Raw genomic sequence first — 25000 nt, 5'->3', positions numbered from 1 at the left:
AATATATATATGATATATTATATATATATATATAATATATGTATATATATCATATATATATATATATATATATATATATATATATATATATATATCACATATCACATCCAATGGTGAAAAATAAGAGACGGCTTGGAAATAAAGTCGAAACCGGTCAGGACCTACGACCCGTCTCCTTATTTTTCACCTGTGGATATGTGTAATAAATGAATCACGTACTAAAGTGATTATAATCATATATATATATATATATATATATATATATATATATATATATATATATATATATATATAATATATATATATATATATATATATATCTTTAAATGAGAGTCCAGGGCGTTAGCAATTCACTGACACCTGTCATAAAAGAAGTTCGATATGGCAGACTGGATTGCTTCCAGTATAGTGAGAAGAATTGGATGTGAATGTATCCGAAAACCAGTAAAAATAAATCTAAAAGCAAATAGTATAAGACAAACATAATTAGTTAAATCCTTTTTCTCAAAATCAATGACGCACGAAGGGTGGAAACGGTGTGGTAGATTACAAGATAACTGACCTGGAAGACATCTTGGAGATCGACGACGAAGGCGTCGTCAGAATTAAGACCGATTCCCTGGATAGGGAGTCACTGAAGGAGGACGCAGCGGTCGTCAGGATAATGGGCATCGATCGTGGGCAGCCTCCCTTAACATCGACAGCTACCCTGAGCCTGTCCGTCATGGATGTCAACGACAGTCCCCCTTACCTCCTTCCTCCAACTGTTTTCCATATACCAGAGGGCGCCCCGCCTACGCGACTCGGCCTCCTGAAGGCATATGACGATGACTCGTGGGCGTTGGGGAACGGTCCGCCTTTCAACATTTCCTTTGCATCATCTAATCCGGGTTACGTCCGTGAAATCGTTGACCTGCAATTCAGTAATAGTAAGTATTCTGAAGAATTTACTAATACAAGTACATTATTTAGAATAAGTTCGTGTTAATGATTTCGTATTACCTGAACTTGTAGTGATCTCTTTTATAATTTACGAATGAAAGAATGAAATAGCAGTGAAGATAAATTCATACATAAGATATTCAAAATTAAACCTTTTCAAGCAACTTTATGGAATTTATACAAAAAAGGTGTTCAGTTAAAAGCAGCAATTTTATAGTTATTTTTTATAATTTATAAAAAAAAATATTCACAAAAAGGATATGTTTCTAAATTCTTCTTACAGTCTTCGAATTAAAACATTCATGATCTATGTTTTTAAGTTCCTTTTATCCTTGTATTGGCATATTTACTAAGTGATATCCGTTCTCTTCCTTGTGAAATTTTTCCCTTTTTACATGTATAATCGAAAACCCGTTCGACCTCAAATAAAAAAAATAAAAAAAAACTCACACTCACTTATACACACACACCAAAACCCAGAACTAGACAGCGGCAGAGGAGCAGCGACGCTGTGGACGAGGAAACCAGTAGACCGAGAAAAGCATCACCAGTTGGATGTCCGGGTGATACTGACGGATGCCCGAGGGTTGGCGAACGAACAGACCGTCACAGTGGTGGTGGATGACGTCAACGACAACCCTATGAAGCCCGGCAAGAAGACCATCTACCTCTACAAAATTCAGGTGAGACAGCGGAAATTTCCCTTAGATCTCTTTTCTTTCATTTAATTCTTAGTTTCGATTTTTTTTTTTTTGTCAAGAGTAACGAAAAGAACGCACACAAACTCACGCAGCCAAGAGCTGAAGATCATCAAAATATCTTATGTATTGTATCATGTTTCAATGTAAGGACAATGTATGAATGTATTTTTTACTGATAGGTTACATTGCTCTAGGTAGTAAATACAGATATGGCCAAACAATTACAATCTAGATTTGTTGCATGCAGGTATAAGGATACTACCACTCAGATATAGTGCAAATAAACAATTCTACTAAACATATTGGATTGACAAGAACAATAATGCCTCAATGCTCATAATCACACACGTCAGAATATTCCAAGTAATGGATAAGGACACAAATATCATATCAATCAGTTTATCCTTACACCACATAGATAAAATGATACTAGCGCTCAGAAAAAAAAAAAAAAAAACATATAAAACAACTGAAATCATTGTCATTAGGGCAGAGGCGGGAGTATGAACGTGCCCTTGGGCAGAGTCTACGTGGATGACCCCGACGACTGGGACCTGAAGGACAAGACCTTCAAGTGGGCGACTTCAGCCCATCCTCTCTTCACCCTGGACCAGCAGGAGGGCACAATTTATGTCTCAAGTCAGGTCAGGGAGGGAAGGTAAGTTCTAATGGCAGTTATCACTTTTTTTATTTATTTATTTATTTATATTTTTGGAACAAAAGCGGGGCTTTTTCCACAATCATATCTAGTAATTTTATTTCATATCATGAAGGTTTTGTCGATCAATTCACTTTCCTTTCTTCAAAATTAGATGAGTAGAATCTTGTGAATGAAATACATTACATACAAGAATGGATGACGAGTATGAATAGCGTGTGTTATGGTAATAGACTCGATTTACTCGGTTTATGTCCCGCACTGTCCTTTCTTCTACATATCGTATCCATGAATTTTTTGCTTTCTTCTTTGATTTGCTAGTAAGAGGAGACTCTTTAAGGTAGAGCAGCAGGCTACATTTTCATATAATCAATAGCTATACGAATACGCACACATAGCTATTAAACATTCAGTAGTAGTGCTAGATTTGGCTGTTTAAACTTTATTTATGAACTTATTAGTGGAACGAGCAAAATCAAGTGCCCTAACCATATGCTCGCTAAGGGAGCGAGCAAAATCAAGCGCCTTTACCAGGTACTTGCCAATGGAACAAATAAAAAAAATCTTCAATTTACCTAGGCTAGCACAAGGAGGTATGGTGGCAAAGAAAGAAAGTATTAGACTTAACTACGCAGTAAGCAGTAAACCTGCCTTTTCTAGGATGGAAGATTATGCCAGAAAAAAAGGAAAGCATGATGAGTTCTAAGGCTTAGAAATAGAGAAAATATGGGCATAGGTATTAGGAGACACTACACTACAAATGCCGCTCTTAGATGTGTATATGAATACACACCTTACACTTTACTCAAGAAATCTAACCAATAGTTATATTCAGATCATATTTCTGTGCATATGTACAGGAAACCATGGGAAATCTTTGTAATATCTAACAAATACATCTTTTAAAATTTTATATTCTGCCATAGCTATGATGTGAGCCCAATATTCGTATGGAAATCGCTGAGCGTTGTACCGTCCTTCTTACGTACTGTATGATATTTTGGATCTTTCCTAGATAGTGGTCCCCAAGGGTTTTCGCGGGTCCTTATTAACTTTTCTTAAGGGTCATTATCTTTATGATACTGACAGTCGTTTGTTTATGTATTTACGGTAATCCCCAACGGGGTTGTACTAATTGCGCCGTAAAGGTGAATACATACCGGGTTAAAAAAAACCTTGGGGTCTCTATCTAGGAAAGATCCGATATTTCTAATTAATTTAAATACGGTCCCTTTCAGGTATCTCTTGGAATTTTCTGTAAGTGACAGAGTTTCGAGACAGAGGGCTGTTTCCGCCAATGTGACTGTCGTAGTGAAGTCCCTGGAATATAGAACGCTTTTGAATGCCGCCCCCATCAGCCTCTTTCCTGCTTCACCAGCTAAAATTACTAAAGACTGGAATCCTGTGGTAAGGCCTACAATTGTGTTTTGGTGAATGCCGTGCGTTTGTGCTTGCAAGAGGTGCTTGTCAGAGAACTCAAGTACGGTTGCAGTGTCAAACTTTCCAAGTGCAAGATTTTGGGAAATTACTCATGATTATAAGCACGTCGTTGACTGCCGTTAGGGTAGTTTTTAGTCTATGTGTTTACGGTAATAGGCGTAAGAAATACCTATTTCAGTGTTAACATTTTCTTCCAGTTTTTTTCTGAATCATTATATTCAAGTCTTCCGTAATGAAAGTTTCAAGAAATTCGTAACATAATTTGATAAGATTCTGTTTTCTAAATTATCCTGAAAACTGGCCCGTAACAGGATAAAAAAAAAAAAAAAAAAAAAAAAAAAAAAAAAAAAAAAAAAAAAAAAAAAAAAAAAAAAAAAACAAAAAAAAAAAAAAAAAAAAAAAAAAAAAAAAAAAAAAACTTATGATATAGCAAATGTAATCCTGCGTCACACCGCGTAATAGATAGATAGAACACACCTATCTGAAATGAAAACGTGATGTCTGGCCGTTAAGAGGTACTCAGAAAAATGTTATACAAGTGTTTAGCAGTAATTTATTTCCCAGCTTTGTTTCAAATGGCACATTCTTACTTTAAAAATACCTGCCTTCGAGTTATATCTTCAAAATTTCTCCCAATACAGAAATGTTTAAAAGGGTTTTGTATTGCTCTGGTGCGAATAAGTGTAGTCATACAAACCAAATGTTCATTATTCAAGCCTGAATAATAAAATCCTTTATTTTGATACTTCAAACATTCCGTCAACCCAAAACGTGTCTACTTTCAGCAGTCCTCGAAAAGTTGTTGTTGAGTTCAGGTTCGGACAATACTAATTCCCTACGAGAGCAGACCTCCATCAATAAATCGTAAAAAGCTTGTGGGAGACAAGGATCTTAAATTAAATTAAACAAGACAATGATCTTAAATTAAATTAAACAAGACATGAGTGTTTATTGCTGTGAAATACGTGAGCATGCATGTGAATGAGCTTTAAATTTCTTGGGAAATTCTCTGCACACTCTAATTAATGGGACATTTCTATTCCTATAGGAGGGTGGAGGTATCTTAGGTAAGCTCTTAGAAGGAATCCTAGGCATAGTTGGGAAAGACGAACACACACCGGAGGTTGTCAGCGTCTATGGCAACAATGACAACGACCACAAAGACAGCCGGCACCAGAAAACTGAGGCATCGAGCTTTGCGTCCCAGAGCGTCCGACATCAACTCCATGGACACGCATCTCTCGCCTCTTCTTCCTCCTCATCCTTCGATTCCAGATACTCTGGGCCGTCGGCGCCTGTCGTCTCCGTTTGGCTCACTGTCAGGAACAGGACAGGAGGGGACTTCATGAATCCAGTGAAACTAAAAGGACTCCTTAGTCTTCACAGAAACCAGGTGAGTTTCATTCTCATTATCCAGTGTAAGATACCAAGCAAGAATATGTAATCAGAAAACGTCGGCTGGATTCTAAATTGCCATTTTAGGCTGAATTTCCATGGAAGAGAATGAGAAAAAAATGATCTAAATCAGAACAAATATTTATCACTCTCCTAATCCTCTGGATAAAAAAAAAACAATGGGAAATTTTTAAGATTTTCAGGAAACACATAATAGAAAAAAATAAAGTAAAATAAAATAAGATAAAAAAATAAATGAAAATACTTTAAAAAAAATTACAGATTTGAGTACATCTTTCATATTATGTAGAATCTAATTCATTCAGAGGAGAAGATTTGATAAACAAAAGAAATGATCCTCATTCACAAATACCGTTAAGATCAGGTCAAGTAGCAATTAAACCAATTTGATCAATAGTCAAGCAATGTAACATTTTGTTGTATCTGAAAAGTTAAGGCGACTTGAAAGACATAATTTTTTTTTTTATATTATCATATTCTGGGCTTGCGCACTTTTTCTCTCACTCATTCGGCGTCGGTGACCCTGGTAGTTGTGACGCCAGATAACTCACAATCAATCAATTAATAAATTCTCTCACTCATTCTCAACCTGTAGCCTCGCTGTTTTGGCGATTTTTGTGTTGCATGCAACATTGCCATATTGAAAGTAAATTCAAATATATAAAAATTTTACGTTCATATTTGTGATTAGCGGCCCAACGGACCGCAATAAGTCTCTCTCTCTCTCTCTCTCTCTCTCTCTCTCTCTCTCTCTCTCTCTCTCTCTCTCTCTCTCTCTCTCTCTCTCTCCACAGACGTGCATATGTGCAGTCATATACATAGGCATTTTAATGTTCGCAAATATGTAGAAAGTAATAATAATTTGAACGCATAATCATGTCCCTTTGATTATAAGAAATTAAATTGCGAAATTAACATAAAGGGCAAGGGTATGACTTTCATTTGAAGGCAGGAATAATCTAATATAGTTGAAAGACCAGCAGAAAAAAAAATGATTTAATCATTTTTAATTCACTTTAAAAGAACTCCCTCTATGAAAACAAAATAAGCTATTCAAAAACATTTACAAAAATATTCTCAATATTGCTCCTTAGCTGGAAGAATCCACTGGACTGAATGTAACCATCGAAGGAATGGAGAACACATATCTAGGGCTGAGGAACAAACACCGTCATCAGAGCCATCGAACAAACAAAGTCGGAACGATGAAGCACCGGAAAAAGATGCCTTCAAAAACTCAAGATAGTCACTTGTTCAAGGACGCCAGTGAACCAACTAACGAACGGGAATTGGACAATGCCCGAATTATGGGAAAGGAAGCCGAAGTATCTGGAAATAAGGACTTTTACACCACTCGGTACAAAGCTGATGCCAGCGGAGGACCAAACACTATGGCCTCAGTGTCTTCTAGCGTTATCCATCTCCAGGTAAGTGTGAAATCAGTACAATTATACATGACATGTCCGTATTTCGAATTATATTTAACAGAAATTTCCGAAATCGTGACATCATGAGGTGAATACTCTATTGGGTTTCGTTTATTTTTTGTGTAGATTTCAAAATGATGAACTTTAATATTACATCAACATATCCAAATGCATTCCATAGCATGTGCCATGAATCGAGAGATTATATTTTCAAGTACAGAATTAGATTCCATTTTCTGAAAGAGGTGCTTCAGCAATGTCCCCTTAGTTTTTAATCTATTTTGGTTTTCAAATTAAGAAATGACATAATATCATGAATAGGTACTGACATTTTCCTAGGAAATGCGCCATGGGTAACGTGCATCACCAATTTAAGTCAGCTGTGAAATCACCCTCAGAATAGAAGGACACAGATGTCAATTGCCTGGGGGTTTGGAAGATTAAGAACCATAGTATTTCTAATACTTCCCTTCAATAGTTGATTTTTGTTCAAGGTGGTGTCTTATCCTAGGTTGATAAACTCCTGTAGAGTGGTGTGATCAGTTTGAAAATTAATCTACAGCTTCCTAGTCCGCTCTCTTCTGATATTCACATCATAGGATCCATCTCGCAGACAGCTTACTCAGCAGTACACTATTTTGTTTTTCTTTACTATTTACTTTTTTTTACAATCAAGAGGCCATTATCCCAATTCATGTCTGATGTTAGAACATCACAGCTGAGGATCCAAGTCTGTTGTCATTGTCTCATTTGACCTCTGGCACCCATATCTAATTTTTTTAATAAGATAGGAGACCCATTGACATTGTAGCTTAGTAACAGCATGACTTTATTTAATTCTGAGAATTTTCCTGCACCAAGCGATCTCCAAAGAAGTTATGTGTGATGTATTAAAAAATAAATTATTTTAGTGTTTAGCCGTATAAGTAGTTTTAGCAGGTGATCACCAAAATGTTTGAATAAAGACTCTTCTCTCTTGACATTGCTACAGGTTCTCTAAATGCCCCAAGTAATTAAAATATGAAATATGTAGATAAAAAAACTACAGTACCTTAACTACCAACTTTTTGTGGACCTGTCGGTGATAACAACCCTGTACACGAGATATTTAAAAGAATGTTGATAATTAATTATTAGTATGTTATTTTTTACGAGAAAAGTTTAGTTCTGCAATATAATAACAATAATTTAATGGAAATGTGACTTGAACTAAGTATTTAAAGAATAATTTTGATATGCATTAATCAAGGCATATATTTAGGTCATAGATACAAACAACACTTCCTTAGTGACACCTCGCCTCAAGCACTTTTATGATTGCAAGAGTCCTTCAATATCTCAACCACGTCAGGAGCAGGCTTGCTTGCCAGGTTCATGTCTTAATGGTGGCAGATGTGTCCAGTTCTCAGATGGAAAAAGGTAAGATAACTAGCTACCATGTTAGATAATCACTTTTAGAAGGAGAGCTGTTGACAACATATGACACCACTTAGCAATCTGTCCTTTTTTTATGTAAATACCTGAAACATGACTCCTCCACTTTCAACTCCGGGCTGATTTTCATTTTATGGCAATGACAGATGCATCTGTCCTGGAGGGTCGGTGGGCTTCAACTGCAAAGTTCTTTCTCGGTCGTTTATGGGTTCCGGATGGTCTTGGCTGCCTTCCATTCCACCATGCTTTCCATCCACAATGTCATTGAAAATTCTTACAAAGCAGAGGGAAGCACTTCTCCTTTACTCAGGACCAATTGAAATTAAGGAGGAAAGGTTACCCTTCATGGCCATTCAGCTGTCTGGTGGTTACCCTGAACTAGTAACAAACAGCTGGGCTGGAAGAGCAAAGTTACAAGTTGATACTCAAGTAAATGATGGATCTTGGCATACAATCCACATCAAACTCGATCATGGGGTAAGTTTTCTTAAATTCTGTTTGCTTGGTTAATATGTATGATGTAGGTGGATAGCTAATATTTTCATTCTATAAATAGTAGCATTTCTGAATAGAATAAGATGAATTAATATGATTTTGTGTGACTATACGTGGTATACTGCTATGGGTAGTTTCCAGCTAACACATCTTAACATGGTTAACTAATGTGCAATGGTAAATTTACATTTTTTCACATGTGATAGTTTCATATGTAACTTCACAATTTTATAAGGGAGTATCGATGGTGACTGATGCATGTGGCCAGGGCTGGAGTCACCAAAATAATGACACTCACTGTGCTGCCAGAGCTTTGTGGACTCACCCAGACCGTCTAGGTTCATGGGTTGTATCGAGCCCACTTCAAGTGGGTGGGTTAGCCCAAGAGAGTGATTACCATAATCACGGATGGGACGAGCGACCAATCACCCAACCTCTGCATGGATGTGTGTCGCACATTACAATTAATGGTGAGGTGAGAGCACAAATAATTTTTCAATATTAGGTGATAAACTATTCATTTTGTTGATTTTATTTTTTTACTAAACGACCAGATTGATAAAATACTCAACATACGTTTTCCTTATTTTTTTTTCTCTAAAAGATATATAGAAATTTATATCTGGAGCTATGGAGCCATATTAAAGTAAAAGTAAATTTTTATTTGTTTTCACTTATTATTTTATTACACTATACTCATATAAAAAAAGAAAAGTACATAGTCGTTTCCACAACCTATTTTACTAACAAAAACTGATTTCATGTTATAAATTTATTCCATTTTATGTTGATTTTATAATTTAAAAAGAGAACTTATTCTTTCCAGCTCTTAGATCTGGGTGAGCCAGCATTAAGTCAAGGTAGTATGCCAGGGTGTCAAAGGCAGGAAGTGACTTGTGTAGATGAAGCCAGTGATTGTAGTTTACAAGAAATGTGCCAAAATGAGCTTCAGAAACCACTATGTATCTGCAACTCAGGTTCCATGGGTTCAGAATGCCAGGAGCCTACTGTGCCAGCAACACTAGGTCCAGCTTCTTACTACAAAGTGGCCTTATCTTTCACACCGTCCCGTTATATGCTGACACTACAAATTAGGATGAAGGCACAAGGGCAGCCACAAGGATTACTCATACATGTGGCAGATAGTCATGTTCAACATTCCCTTTCAGTACAGGTAATCAGTCCTTGTTGTTGCTTTCTTATGGAATTTGAAATGTATTGCTATAGAATATGCATAAATTCACCTAGGCCATAGAGGCTGATATTGTTGAACTAAGATTTCGAAGACCTTGTTCTAGTGTTCTAACAGTCTTCCTTGCTTTGTATGCCCACCACAAGCTTCATGCAGGAAAAGCCTGCCTTGAGGAATCCAGAAACGGGGAGAGATTACAAATTGTTTGTATTGAAGGGTTCCTCATTGGAGACAATAACTGGCATCTGCTCCGAGCAGAGCGTTATGGCCATAATCTGAAGATCTCCGTAGACGATGGTGATGGATTCTTACAGAATGAGTCATTTCCAAGCCTTGTTACCCACGTGGATGAAGAATGGGTCAAAGAAATGCCCATCCCCTTGGAAGTGAATCGAAATGATGGTGTCACCATTGGAGGTATGCCCGAATACACAGGTACCAAGCTTCTTGCAGTACACAACGATCTACAAGGAGGTAAGATTTTTGGAATGCTGTATATTTTAATCATAGGAAATTAAATAAAAATTTCATTTTAAACTCTGTAATAATATTATTGCAAATTACTTGCAGTTAATATACATAGAAATAAATAAGTAATGGTTTCTTATAAGTACAGAACAGGCATTTCCGCTAACATATACATACATCATACATACATACATATATATATATATATATATATATATATATATATATATATATATATATATATATATATATATAATGGAAAATTTCCTGTACAGTTGTAAATAAAACAGAAATCTAGTACAAATAAAATGAGAGATGGGAACATAAGCAGGATATATATATATAATATATATATATATATATATATATATATATATATATATATATATATATACACACACACACACACATATATATATATATATATATATATATATATATATATATATATATATATATATATATATATATATATATATATATATATTCCTGCTTATGTTCTCATCTCTCCCTTTATTTGTACTAGATTTCTGTTTTATTTACAACTGTACAGGAAATTCTTCCATGCGACTAAATTCCATTCTGGCTCCTTTCATTGTGTTTTTCACTACCTTTAGTTCCAGTCATCACGAAGTGCCATTTACCCTGCAAAGCAACTCTAAATTTCAAATTTACCCGTTCTTCAGTATATCCAAAAAAGTTACACGCATGCTGTCAGTTAACTAATCACAACTATTAAATTTCCTTTAAGACTCAAAATATAGGATAGTAAATAAATTAATGAATAAATAATTAAATAAATAAAACAAATTAAATAAAATAATTAATAAAATAAATAAATAAATAAATAAATAAATAAATAAGAAAATAAATAAATAAATAAAATAAAATACAAATAAATAAATAAATAAAAAATAAATATATAAATTAATAGTTTTTTTATTTACTTCATGGACCCGTATAGTGTTATGCCCACTCTCGCAACTTCTGAATATAAAACATACAGGGTATTGTATAATTGTTATTACCAAGTTGAGCTTTTTTGCCATTGGTTCTACAATCAGAGGTCATCTCTGTAAGAGGATGAAATTTATCAAGCGAGGAGAGAGAGAGAGAGAGAGAGAGAGAGAGAGAGAGAGAGAGAGAGAGAGAGAGAGAATTTTCCCGTAAAATTACTAGAAAACCCAATTCAAATGACCAAACTGTCGACAAAAAACTGATTTCCTTGCCCTGGTTTCCTTTCAGTATGTATCGATGACCTTCGAATTTCGGGTCATCAAATCCCGATCCCTCCTGGAGTCAATAACAGCAAATGGGGTCAGGTCACAACCCAGGAGGGGCTTTTGCAAGGATGCGTTCTCCCGGACATTTGTCAAAATTTCTCTTGCAAAGCTCCGCTGACTTGCAATCCTACATGGCCCGAACCTACATGCAGGTAAGGAGAGAGAGAGAGAGAGAGAGAGAGAGAGAGAGAGAGAGAGAGAGAGAGACGAGAGAGATGAGAGAGAGCGAGAAGAGAGAGAGAGAGAGAGAGAGAGAGAGAGAGAGAGAGAGAGAGACTTTATTACGTGAGGTGGTTATGCGAGTGGTTATTAAAGTGAATGAGGAACTTATATTGAAAGTGTACACTTTTTGATAAGTATAACAATCCAGTCGAGTAGCTCACAATGTTAAAATATAATAAGTCTCCGTTATCTACAAAGAGAGACAAATATATGGAATACTCTACAACTTATTTATAATAGGAAGCTCTTATCTGGATAGAGTAAAAGCACGTGAATACTTAGATATGAAACAAAGGATTAGTGAAAGATAGGTAAATTAATGTTTTTTTAATGAAATTCTTAATTGGATAATCTCTGTGTGAATTAAGAATCCAAGAAAATATATAAAAAAACAGATATGATTTTTTCCTAGCTCTGTATATATACATATACCTATATATATATATATAATATATATATATATATATATATATATATATATATATATATATATATATATATATAGGTGATTATCTGAATATATATATGTGTATGTATGGATGTATATATATAGAGCTCCACTGCATCTACAATAAAACTACACCCAATATAAAGATAAGCTGAGCAATAAATATATATATTAACTGAAAACATGAATCCGAAAAGAAAGTTTATCACAAGTTTCAGTTCGTAATTTACTTTCGGAAGAGGTGGTAAGGCCTCTTGATATAGCTTAAGCTGGATAGAAATAGGAGCTATAGTAGATTCACATCAACCGTGCAATTGAGGTCTAGGCCAGTCCCTTACGACGCTCCTGATTGGCTGTTGATAAGCCAATCACAAGGTTGGAAACCCTCAGTGTCTCGAGAGAGTTCACATAGGCAGTATGTATATTCCACCGCTCCCCTCAGGAGAGGTGGAACTTGCATCCTACCCATGTGAACTCTCGAGAGAGACTGAGAGTTTACAGCCACGTGATTAGCTTATAAACAGCCAAACAGGAGCGTCGTAAGGGACTGGCCTAGACTTCAGATGCATGGGTAATGTGAATCTACTTTAGCCATTTGGACTGCATCTGTAGTAGGAGGATTCATGAGGGCGCATCCTTGTCCATGAAAGTTGTCCACTTTAAACTTCCCACTCTGAAATTAGTGCTCAGTTCTCATTTCCGAATCTTGTTAACAATCATTTACACATTCCTCGCTTTTTCTCAGTTGCGGCTACGGTCTCCAATATGTTGGTAACAGCTGCAGGGACATTAATGAATGCCTCTGGAGCCCTTGCTTAAACGGAGGCTCCTGCCACAACCTACACCCGGGGGTACTTCTGTCAATGTGACAGATGGTTCCTGGGGGAGAATTGCCAATTTCGAAAATGGGACACCATGGGACGAACCCTCACAGCCCAGGCACTCATCGCGACCGTCACCGTCTCTCTGCTGGTGATCGGTAAGTATCACTTGGAACCACTACGTGAACAAAGCCATACGGAGATGTGTACATGAAAGATCAAGCAGCTTAGAATACTTTTATAGATTTTTCACTTTCGGCAGTAAATGTGCAGTATACTCTATCACTGGATTTTACATTAGATTAATAATCATAGTACTAATCTCAGATAGCGCTGATTTTCCATTGAGTTTCTTGGTATTCTAGTTAATGCTCTAGTTAATGCTGTTGCCAGACTTTGCGAATTACTCCCTTTTTTTATATATATACACGGAGAGCTTTTAATTTCTCTTACAATTCCAGCACAAACATTAGGCGGAAAGTAAATCGTTTTAATGCCGTTGTAAATTCAAAAAAGTGGAATTATTTTCGTTGTCGTGATTATCTGGAAATTTCTAAAGGTTAGCTCGACGAGAAGAAAGAGCTCTGTATATCTAACAATGCTACTGTTAAATTAATTGATATCATTATTCCCGTATAGAGTACGGATCCAAAGATTAAAAGAAACCTAATATTTTAAAACTCAAAACATTCTTTCGCCAGAGAATATGTACTAATAATTCCTTGCATAATTAATTTATTTTACAGACAATGCAAGGATGTACTGAAACGGATGGCAAAGAAATTTGTGTATTATCTGTTTTTAGATGCCTAATTTTTTTATCACTTTATGGTCATCATCAGCTTATCTATTAATTTTATTAAATCTCTGCCTCCTATTCTATACAAAAAGAAAATTTAATGTGAAATATATCGTAGCTTAGCTATATCATTTATTTATTGTATAGTGATGCTGGTATTGCTCTTCATTTAGTGTCTATCTCACATATTATCAATCTACACAGAAATGTTATGCCGTGAATTCTCAAGATTAGACAGCACTATTGCCCCTGTCCCTGTGACTAAATCCTCTCATGGCATCCACTGTTTTATTTCCAGTGTTATTAGGTCTAATTTTCTCGATAAGACGCCATTGCATTCGGAGCCAGCGAGGTCTACAAAGTCAAGACAAAGACCAAATGAGGAATAACGGCGACGCTGCCACGGCCATAAAGGTTCTCAACGGGGAAAAACCCGGACGCGGGAAAAGGCAGGACTCCGCCGCTAGCATCAAGACTCCCGCCACAGATGCGGCCGAAGAAGTGGAAGTTGTCATCTTGAAAGAGAATCCTCCGCACGATCCCCACCTGGAGTTTATGGAGAGACTGCGGTTGTCCCATCAAGCGTCCTCTCTTGTGGATAAAGAAGGTGGGACATTTGCATTTATTAGTTTTATTTTTTTACATTTTTATTGCTCAGATAGAAACGTGAGTTAATATATTTAATATGTGCGTGTGTTCAGTGTGGAAGCATATGCCTTTTTGCATACTGCTTTTTAAAATTACACTGTCGTTAGTCGTTTAGTCCCAGTGCTTGGCCAATGGCCTAGACCTATTGCACTAATTCATTTTCATCCTTCGGGCCAGCCCTATGAGAACCGTTAATCAGCTCAGTGGTCTGGTTAAACTATTTCAATAATAATAATAATAATAATAATAATAATAATAATAATGATACTTTATTAAAAGTAATGGCTACTTCAGCAGGGTTACACTTGTAGAGATTCTTCTCTATTTTGCGAATAGCGGCTTTTTCCGTGCTACTTAAACAGGCTAGTAGAGCGCCTATAGAGGTCATGGTCAAATACAGGGTCAAAATAGGTGTGTATATTTGAATTTTACAGATAAACTGTGATACCATAGTCATCAAAGTCATTAACAATTCTCTCTCTCTCTCTCTCTCTCTCTCTCTCTCTCTCTCTCTCTCTCTCACTTTCTCTCTTTCTTAAAGCGAGCCGTCTGGAGCTGCCAGACATCCTCGGGCTGGGAAGCTGAGGGTGGACTGATCTTGGTGCGGTGTCCGTCCTCGTTATATCTGTGGTTGACAGCAGGGGGTCTGCCCCATGCTTGTCTCCTATTGGCTGGTGGCGGTGAGTCTTCGTTTTCATTGGTTGCCTGAGCCAGGTCTCAAGCCACTTTCTTCGAGCCGATGGTTGCGTTGCAGCATATCCTGCAGCCGCCTGGACCTCCTGAGCGGCGCTGTAACGTTGATGGGCGTTGCGCTACGCTGTGGGACGTCACGGCTAATTTGATTTCCATTGGCTGCAGGAGTACCTCGTTCGGGGGCGTTGTCTTCCGTGGAGTTGTCGTGATCGGTGGTGTCATTGTTGGTGGAAGGTCTTCTCATACTCGTAGGGAGGAGAAATTCTTCCTGCGTCGTATTCAATGTAGGTTTTATTTGCTGGATGAGGAGCGCCTCCAGCAGGCGCAACCGACGGGCATCAGGGGCCTTTCCGATGGTTTTCGTGTTCTGTATGATGACATCCCGGGAGATGGCCTCCTGATGTTTGGTGCGGGCCTGATTCTTGATAGCCTCCTCTTGGGCGTGGCACGAGAGTCTCTTCGACAGTTGCATGGTAGTCATACCTACGTAGGCGCCGCTGCATTCATGGACTGGGCATGTATATACTGGTACACTACATGTGTCTGCTTCAGGGGTTCTCGTACCTGTGGAGAGGGGTTATTTTTCATAATAAAGTCGCGCGTACAAGTATACATGCCCAGTCCGCGAATGCAGCGGCGCCTACGTAGGTATGACTACCATGCGACTGTCGAAGAGACTCTGGTGCCACGCCCAAGAGGGGGCTATCAAGAATCACGCCCGCACCAAACATCAGGAGGCCATCTCCCGGGATGTCATCATATAGAACACGAAAGTTATCGGGAAGGCCCCTGATGCCCGTTGGTTGCGCCTGCTGGAGGCGCTCCTCATCCAGCAAATAAAACCTACACTGAATACGACGCAGGAAGAATTTCTCCTCCCTACGAGTATGAGAAGACCTGCCACCAACAATGACACCACCGATCACGACAACTCCACGGAAGACAACGCCCCCGAACGAGGTACTCCTGCAGCCAATGGAAATCAAATTAGCCGTGACGTCCCACAGCGTAGCGCAACGCCCATCAACGTTACAGCGCCGCTCAGGAGGTCCAGGCGGCTGCAGGATATGCTGCAACGCAACAATCGGCTCGAAAAATGTGGCTTGAGAACTGGCTCAGGCAACCAATGAAAACGAAGACCCACCACCACCAGCCAATAGGAGACAAGCATGGGACAGACCCCCTGCTGCCAACCACAGATATAACGAGGACGGACACCGCTCCAAGATCAGTCCACCCTCAGCTTCCCAGCCCGAGGATGTCTGGCAGCTCCAGACGAAAGCTCGCTTTAAGAGAGAGAGAGAGAGAGAGAAATTGTTAATGACTATGGTATCATAGTTTATCTGTAAAATTCAAATATATACATCTATTTTGACCCTGTATTTGACCATGACCTCTATAGGCGCTCTACTAGCCTGTGTAAGTAGCACGGAAAAAGCCGCTATTCGCAAAATAGAGAAGAATCTTCATAAATGTAACGCTGTTGAAGTAGCCATTACTTTTAATAAAGTATGCGTGAGAGAGGGTCTGCTTCCTAAGTACAATAATAATAATAATAATAATAATAATAATAATAATAATGAACCAAACAAAAACTTCTTTCAGTTTCTTTTCAATAATAATAATAATAATAATAATAATAATAATAATAATAATAATAATAATAATAATAATAATAATAATAACAATAATAATAATAAATATCCTAAAAACGAAATACGACTATAATCTGTACAAAAAATATACAAAGTCTATAACCCACAAAGCTCATAATTTTAAAAATAAGTATGTAAAGAGCTGGGCTTCAAAAAGTCTCTGTATAGATTTTGATGATTTGGCAGGAAAAAACTTTGTAGATTTCAACATTTTCGCGTTGTCCCTGATATTATAAAAATTCATTATTGTGCCCATCATTACAATACTTATATCATTACATGAAAACAGTCAGTATCTCCATAGTTTTCGTTCGAGTAGAAGATTTGTCTTTTCTTCTGTTATTCTTTTATAAAGATTCGTTTCCTATTAGTAGCTAGTATATTAATCAAAGGTATTATGGAATAAGCTGCAATCACAACTACCTTCATAACTGTAAACTTTGAAAAACAAGTATTTATGATTCAGTGATCTTACACGATCAAATTGTGTGCGTAACCTCGAAATTTGTGACGTAAATGACATAGGCCTAGTACAGAATATGAAGAGAGATTCGTAAAGACTTCTGGTCGAGGAAAATAACTGTAAACATAAGGATTGAGTATGAATGGTTAACGTTGATGGGAAATACTTGTAAACATAAGGTTAGTGTATGCATAATTAACATTGATGGGAAATACTTGTAAACATAAGGTTAGTGTATGCATAATTAACGTTGATGGGAAATACTTGTAAACATTAGGTTAGAGTATGCATAATTAACGTTGATGGGAAATACTTAACAAAAGGTTAAAGTATGCATAATTAATGTTGATGGGAAATACTTGTAAACATAAGGTTAGAGTATGCATAATTAACGTTGATGGGAAATACTTGTAAACATAAGGTTAGAGTATGCATAATTAACGTTGATGGGAAATACTTGTAAACATAACATTAAAGTATGCATAATTAACGTTGATGGGAAATACTTATAAACATAAGGTTAGAGTATGCATAATTAACGTTGATGGGAAATACTTGTAAACATAAGGTTAGAGTATGCATAATTAACGTTGATGGGAAATACTTGTAAACATAACATTAAAGTATGCATAATTAACGTTGATGGGAAATACTTGTAAACATAAGGTTAGAGTATGCATAATTAACGTAAAGGGGAAATACTTGTAAACATAAGGTTAGTTTATGCATAATTAACGTTGATGGGAAATACTTGTAAACATAAGGTTAGTGTATGCATAATTAACGTTGATGGGAAATACTTGTAAACATAAGGTTAGAGTATGCATAATTAACATTGATGGGAAATACTTGTAAACATAAGGTTAGTGTATGCATAATTAACGTTGATGAGAAATACTTGTACACTGAAGGTTAGAGTATGCATAATTACCGTTGATGGGAAATACTTGTAAACTTAAGGGTAGTGTGGGTATACTTAAAGTTGATGGTAAAACCTTGTAAACATAAGGATAGATTATGCATAATTAAAGAAGTTGATGGTAAATTCTCGTAAATGTAAGGATGGAGAAAGCATAATTAAAGACGTGAATGGGAAATACTTGATAAACGTAAAGTTAGAATAGGCATAATTAAAGTTGATGGTAAATACTTGTAAATGTTAGTTGATAGTAAGCATAATTAAAGAAGTTCATGGGAAATAATTACAAACTTAAGGTTAGAGTAGGAATAATTCAAGTTGATGGTAAAAACTTGTAAATGTAAGATTTGAGTAGGTAAAATTAAAAAGGTTGGTAGTAAATGCTTTTAAACATAAGATTAAATCTGACATAATTAAAGAAATTAATGGTAAATGCTTTTTAACATAAGTTTAGAGTATGCATAATCAAAGGTGATGGTAAATACTTATAAACGTAAGGTTAGAGTTTGCATAATCAAAGAGGTTAATGGGAAATACTTGCAAATTTAAGGTTAAAGTGAGAATGATTAAAGTTGTTGGTAAATACTTATAAACGTAAGATTAGAGTAGGCATAATTAAAGAAATTAATGTTTAATACTTGTAAATGTAATGTTAGAGTAGGCATAATTAAAGACGTTGGTGGAAAATACTTATATACGAAAGGTTATGGTTTATAAATATATTCTTTTTGTACTTTTCTCTTTCCTTCATTTTTTCACTCCATTATCTCTGTATCTCAGAGAGAGAGAGAGAGAGAGAGAGAGAGAGAGAGAGAGAGAGAGAGAGAGAGAGAGAGAGAGAGAGAAATCCTTATGGTAGTAGGCATAATTAAAGAAGTTAATGGCAAATATTTATAAGTGAAATGTTACAGTACGCATAAATAGAAACATTAAATGGAAATACTTATAAATGAAAGGTTGTAGTTGGCATAATTAAAGTAGTTAATGGGGAATTCTTATAAGCGAAAGGTTATAGTAGGCATAATTAAAGAAATTATTAGGAAATGCATATAAATGAAAGGTTTTTATAGTAAGCATAATTAAAGAAAAAGTTACTGGGGAAAATACTTTATAAGCAAAAAGTTTTATAGTAAATTAAGTAAGGGTTAAAGAGTTCCTGGAAAAATACGCATAATGTTAGTACGCATAGTAGGCATAATTAAAAAGAAGTTAATGGGGAAATGATTATAGTAAAGGTTATAGTAAGCATAATTAGACGGGTTAACTGATAGGCTTATAGCTTATAAGCGAAGGTTATAGTAGGCATAATAACGAAGTATAATGGGATTACTATAAGCATGAGGTTATAGTTAAGCATAATAAAAAGATTATGAACATTATTGTGACGGTATTAATAGTTTAAGGGCATATTAAGACGGGTTAATGAAATGATACTTATTAAGCGAAAGGATAGTAGTCATAATTAAAAAAGTTAATGGGAAATACTTATTAAGTAAAGGTTATAAAGTAGGCATAATTAAAGAAGTTAAATGGGATTACTTATAAGTGAAAGGTTTATAGTAGGCATAATTAAAGAAGTTAAAATGGAAAATACTTATAAGTTGAAAGTTGTAGGTAGGCATAATTAAAGAGTTAATAGAAAATACTTAATAAGCGAAAGGTTTATTTAGTTAGGCCATAAATTTAAAAGAAGTTAATGGAAATACTTAAAGCGAAAGGTTATAAAGTAGGCATAATTAAAGAAGATATGGGAATACTATAAGTAAAAGGTTATAGTAAAGGTTTTAATTAAAGAAGTAATTGGAAATAACCTTATAAGTGAAAGGTTAACAAGTAAGGCATTAATTAAAGGAAGTTAATGGGAAACTTATTAATCGAAAGTTATAGTAAGACATTAATTAAAGGAAGTTAATGGGAAATCTTTATAAGTGAAAGGTTTTATAAGTTAGAACCAAAATTAAAGAAGTTAATTTGGGAAAACTGGGATAAGCCGAAAGGTTATAGTAAGCATTTAATTAAAAGAAGTTAAATGGAAATAATTTACGGAAAGGTTATATAGGCCATAATTTTAAGAAAGTTAATGGGAATACTTTCATAAGCGAAAGGTTAAGTAAGGCATTAATTAAAGGAAGTTAATGGGATAATACTTATTAAGCGAAAGGTATAGTTAAAGGATAATTAAAGAAGTTAATGGAAATACTTATAAGGCAAAAGGTTATAAGTTAGGCATAATTAAAGGAAGTTAATTGGGAATACTTATAAAAAAGCGATAGGTATTAGTAAGGCATAATAAAGAAGTTAAATGGGAATACTTTATTAAACAGGAAGGTTATGTAAGGCATATTAAAAAGAAGTTAATGGGAAATTTACTTGTGGAAAGGGTTATAAAGTAGCATTAATTAAAGAAGTAATGTGGAAATATTATTTAAGCCAAAAAGGTTATATAGGCATAATTAAAAGAAGTTTTAATTGGGGAAAAACTTATAAGTGAAAGGTTATAAGGTAGGCATAATGAAAGAAGTAATTGGGAAACATTATAAAGTGTAAAGTTATAAGTAAAAGGCATAATTTAAAGAAGTTAATGGAAATTACTTATAAGTTGAAAGGGTTATAGTTAGCATAATTAAAAGAAGTTAAATGGGAAATACTTATAAGCGAAAGGTTATTTAAAGGCATAAATAAGAAGTTAATGGGGAAATACTTATAAGCGAAGTTATTAGTAGGCATAATTTAAAGAAGATAATTTGGGAATACTTTATAAGTAAAAGGTTATTAATTGGCCATTAATTAAAGGAAGTTTACTGGAAATACTTATAAAGGCAAAAAGTTATAGTAAAGGCATTATTAAAATTAAAGTTAATGGAAATTACTTATAAATGAAAGCGTTATAAGTAAGCATAATAAAAAAGTTAATGGGCAATAAACTTGTTTTGAAAGGTTATTAAGGTTTAGGCATAATTAAAGAAGGTTAATGGTTAAAATTTAACTTAAAGCGGAAAGGGTTTATAAAGTAGGCATAATTAAAGAAGTTAATGGGAAATTACTTAAAGCGAAAGGTTTAGTAGCTAATTAAAGAAGGTTTAATGGGAAATACTTATAGGCCGAAAGGTTAATTAAAGTAGCATAATTAAAGAAGGGGTTAATGGCGAATACTTTATAAGCCAAAAAAGATATAGTAAAAGGCATAATAAAGAGTTACTGGGAAATACTTATAAGGCCAAAAAATTTATAATTTAGGCCCATAATTAAAGAAGTTTAATGGAATAAACTTATAAATGAAGGTTTTTTAGTAAGCATAATTAAAGGTTTAATTGGGAAATACTTTGTGTTTTCAAAAGGTTTATAGTAGCATAATTTAAAGAAGTTAAATGGTTGAAAACAAAAAAAAAATAAGCGAAAGGTTTTAGTGGCATAATTAAAAAAGTAATGGGGAATAATTTAAGTGAAAGTTAATTAAGTAAGTTGCATAAGAAAGAAGGTTAATGGGAAACACTTATAAGTGGAAAGGTTATAGTTAGCATAAGTAAGAAGTTAATGGGAAATAACTTATTTAAGTGAAAGATTATAGTAGGCATAATTAAAGAAAGTTAATGGAAATACTTTATTAAGCGAAAGGTTATAGTAGGCATAATAAAGAAGTTAATGGGAAATACTTTAAGCGAAAGGTTTATATAGCGCATAATTAAAGAAGATAATGGGAAATACTTATAAAGTAAAAGGTTAATCAGGCATAATTAAAGAAGTTTTACTGGAAATACTTATAAGGCAAAAAGTTATAGTAGGCTAAATTAAAGAAGTTATTGGAAATACTTATAATGAAGGTTATAGTAAGCATATAAAAAAAAAGTTAATGGGCAATACTTGTGAAAGGTTATAGTAGCATAATTAAAGAAGTTAATGGGAAAATACCTTATAAGCGAAAGGTATAGTAGGCATAATTAAAGAAGTTAATGGGAAATACTTTAAGGTTGAAAGGTTATTTAGTAGGCATAATGAAAGAAGTTAATGGGAAACACTTATAAGCGAAAGGGTTATTAGTAGGCATAATTAAAGAAGTTAATGGGAAATACTTATAAGTGAAAAGGTTATAGTGGCATAATTAAAGAAGTAATGGGGAATACTTATTTAAAGAAGTATAATGGGGAAAGTACTTATAAAGTGCAAAAGGGTTTATTAGTAAGGGGCATACAAGAAAAAGAAAGTTAATTGGGAAAACTTAATTAAGTGAAAAGGTTTATAGTAGGCATAATTTAAAGAAAGTTAATGTGGGAAATACTTATAAAGCGAAAAGGTTTAATAAGTAGGCATAATTAAAGAACAAAAAATGTTAATGGGGAAATTACTTATAAGCGAATAAGGTTTATATTAAGGCATAATGACAAAAAAGAAGTTTAATGGGAAAACACTTATAAAGCGAAAGGTTTTATAGTAGGCATCAATCTTAAAAGAAAGATTAATGGGAAATAACTTTTTTAAGTGGAAAGCAAAAGGTTAATGAGTTAAAGGCCATAATTTTTAAAGAAGTTTAACTTGGGAAAATACTTAGAAGCCGAAAAAGGTTTATAGTTAGGCATAAATTAAAGAAAGGTTAAATGGGAATATTATAAAGCGAAAGGTTATTAAGTTAAGGCCATAAATTAAAGAAAAAAAAAAGATTAAATGGCAAAATACTTTATTAAAGTAAAAGGTTTATATTAGGCCCATAATTAAAGAGTTTAACTGGGAAATACCTTAGAAGCGAAAAAGGTTTATAGTAGGCCCATAGCATTAAAAGAAGTTTTAATTGGGAAATAAACTTTAATAAATTGAAAGGTTTATAGTTAAATCATTACTAAAAAAAAAAGTTATGGGCAATACTTTATTGAAAAAATGTTATAAAGTAAGGCTTAATTAAAGAAAGGGTTAATGGGAAAACACCTTATAAGCGAAATGGTTATAGGTAGGGCATAATTAAGAAGTTTAATTGGGAATAAACTTATAAGTTGAAAGGTTTATTTAGTAGGCATAATTTGAAAGAAAGTTTTAAATGGAGGGATAAAACACTATTTATAAGCCCTGAAAGGTTATGAGTAAGGCATAATTTTTAAAAGAAAAAAGTTTAATGGGGGAAATACTTATAAGAATTGGAAAAGGTTTTTATAGTTAAGGCATAATTAAAGGAAGATTTAAATGGGGAAAAAATACTTATAGCGAATAAAGGTTATTTTAAGTTAAGGCCAATTAAAAGGAAAGAAGTTTAATTGGAAATGACTTATAAAAGGCGAAAAGGTTATAAGGTAAGGCATAACTTAAACGAAAGATTTAATGGGCAAATTACTTTATAAGTTTAAAAGGTTATAGTAAAGTAAATAATTAAAAGAAGTTTAATGGGACAAATACTTTATAGAAGTGAAAAGGGTTTTTAGACTTAAGGCATTAATTAAAGAAGTTAAAACGGGAAATACTTATTTAATTAAAGGTTTCTATAGTCATACTTAAAGAATTTAAATTGGGAAAATTACTTATACGCCGAAAGGTTTATATGTACATAATTAAGGAAGTTAACTGGGAAATACTTATAAGTTGAAAGGGTTATAGTAGACAAAATAAAATTAAAGAAGTTAACTGGAAAATGACTTATAGAAGCGAAAAGGTTATAGATAAGCCAATAATTAAAAGAAGTTTAATGGGGATGAAAAATAATTAACGTAAAGGTTTATAAAATAGGCATATAATTTTTAAGAAGTTAAATGGGGAAAATACTTTATAAGCAAAAGGGTTATAGTTAGGCATAATTAAAGAAAGTTAAATGGGGGGAATACTTATAAAGCGAAAGTTATAGTAAGGCCATAATTTAAAAGAAGTTTAATGGGAAATACTTAGGAAGGCCAAAAGGTTATAGTAGGTTTGGCATAATTAAAGAAGTTAATGGGAAATAACTTTAATAAGCGATAAGGTTTATAGTAGGACATAAATTAAAAGAAGTTTAACTGGGAAATTACTTATAAACGGAAGGTTATTAAAGTAGGGGGCATAAATTAAAAGAAGTTAATGGGAAAAACACTTAATAAGCGAAAGGTTTTTATAGTAAGGCATAAATTAAAAAAAAGTTTAATTGGGAAAATACTCATAAGTCGAAAGGTTACAGTAGGCATAATTAAAGAAGATTAATGGGGGAAACACTTATAAGCGAAAGGATTATAGTAGGCACTAATTAAAGAAGTTAATGGGGAAACTTATAAGTAAGAAAGAAAGGTTATAGTAGGCATAATTAAAGAAGTTAATGGAAAATACTTATAAGCGAAAGGTTATAGTAGGCATAAATAAAGAAGTTAATGGGAAATACTTATAAGCGAAAGGTTATAGTAGGCATAATTAAAGAAGATAATGGGAAATACTTATAAGTAAAAGGTTATATTAGGCATAATTAAAGAAGTTACTGGGAAATACTTATAAGCAAAAAGTTATAGTAGGCATAATTAAAGAAGTTAATGGGAAATACTTATAAATGAAAGGTTATAGTAAGCATAATAAAAAAAAGTTAATGGGCAATACTTGTGAAAGGTTATAGTAGGCATAATTAAAGAAGTTAATGGGAAATACTTATAAGCGAAAGGTTATAGTAGGCATAATTAAAGAAGTTAATGGGAAATACTTATAAGTGAAAGGTTATAGTAGGCATAATGAAAGAAGTTAATGGGAAACACTTATAAGCGAAAGGTTATAGTAGGCATAATTAAAGAAGTTAATGGGAAATACTTATAAGCAAAAGGTTATAGTAGGCATAATTAAAAAGAAGTTAATGGGGAATACTTATAAGTGAAAGGTTATAGTAGGCATAATTAAAGAAGTTAATGGGAAATACTTATAAGTGAAAGGTTATAGTAGGCATAATTA

The 25000-nt window shown here is 34.2% G+C and overlaps 1 protein-coding gene across 1 annotated transcript in view; it reads left to right on the top strand.

Moving 5' to 3' along the window:
* Positions 1 to 25000, top strand: part of LOC135225393 (uncharacterized) — a 208047-nt gene that overhangs the window by 178831 nt on the left and 4216 nt on the right. The window contains exons 15-28 of the mRNA XM_064264729.1: positions 527 to 929; positions 1423 to 1625; positions 2132 to 2301; positions 3540 to 3708; positions 4790 to 5134; positions 6252 to 6584; positions 7846 to 8003; positions 8165 to 8495; positions 8749 to 8988; positions 9340 to 9687; positions 9852 to 10179; positions 11419 to 11608; positions 12872 to 13105; positions 14045 to 14353. Coding sequence (XP_064120799.1) covers positions 527 to 929; positions 1423 to 1625; positions 2132 to 2301; positions 3540 to 3708; positions 4790 to 5134; positions 6252 to 6584; positions 7846 to 8003; positions 8165 to 8495; positions 8749 to 8988; positions 9340 to 9687; positions 9852 to 10179; positions 11419 to 11608; positions 12872 to 12995 — 3342 coding nt within the window. The 3' untranslated portion in view covers positions 12996 to 13105; positions 14045 to 14353. The remainder of the gene's footprint in view (positions 1 to 526; positions 930 to 1422; positions 1626 to 2131; positions 2302 to 3539; positions 3709 to 4789; positions 5135 to 6251; positions 6585 to 7845; positions 8004 to 8164; positions 8496 to 8748; positions 8989 to 9339; positions 9688 to 9851; positions 10180 to 11418; positions 11609 to 12871; positions 13106 to 14044; positions 14354 to 25000) is intronic.

The sequence above is a fragment of the Macrobrachium nipponense genome, chromosome 13 (assembly GCF_015104395.2).
Source record: "Macrobrachium nipponense isolate FS-2020 chromosome 13, ASM1510439v2, whole genome shotgun sequence".
In the NCBI taxonomy this organism is placed as follows: domain Eukaryota; kingdom Metazoa; phylum Arthropoda; class Malacostraca; order Decapoda; family Palaemonidae; genus Macrobrachium; species Macrobrachium nipponense.
The sequence above is the reverse complement of the archived record's forward strand: the minus strand, read 5'-3'. Positions and strand labels throughout refer to the sequence as shown.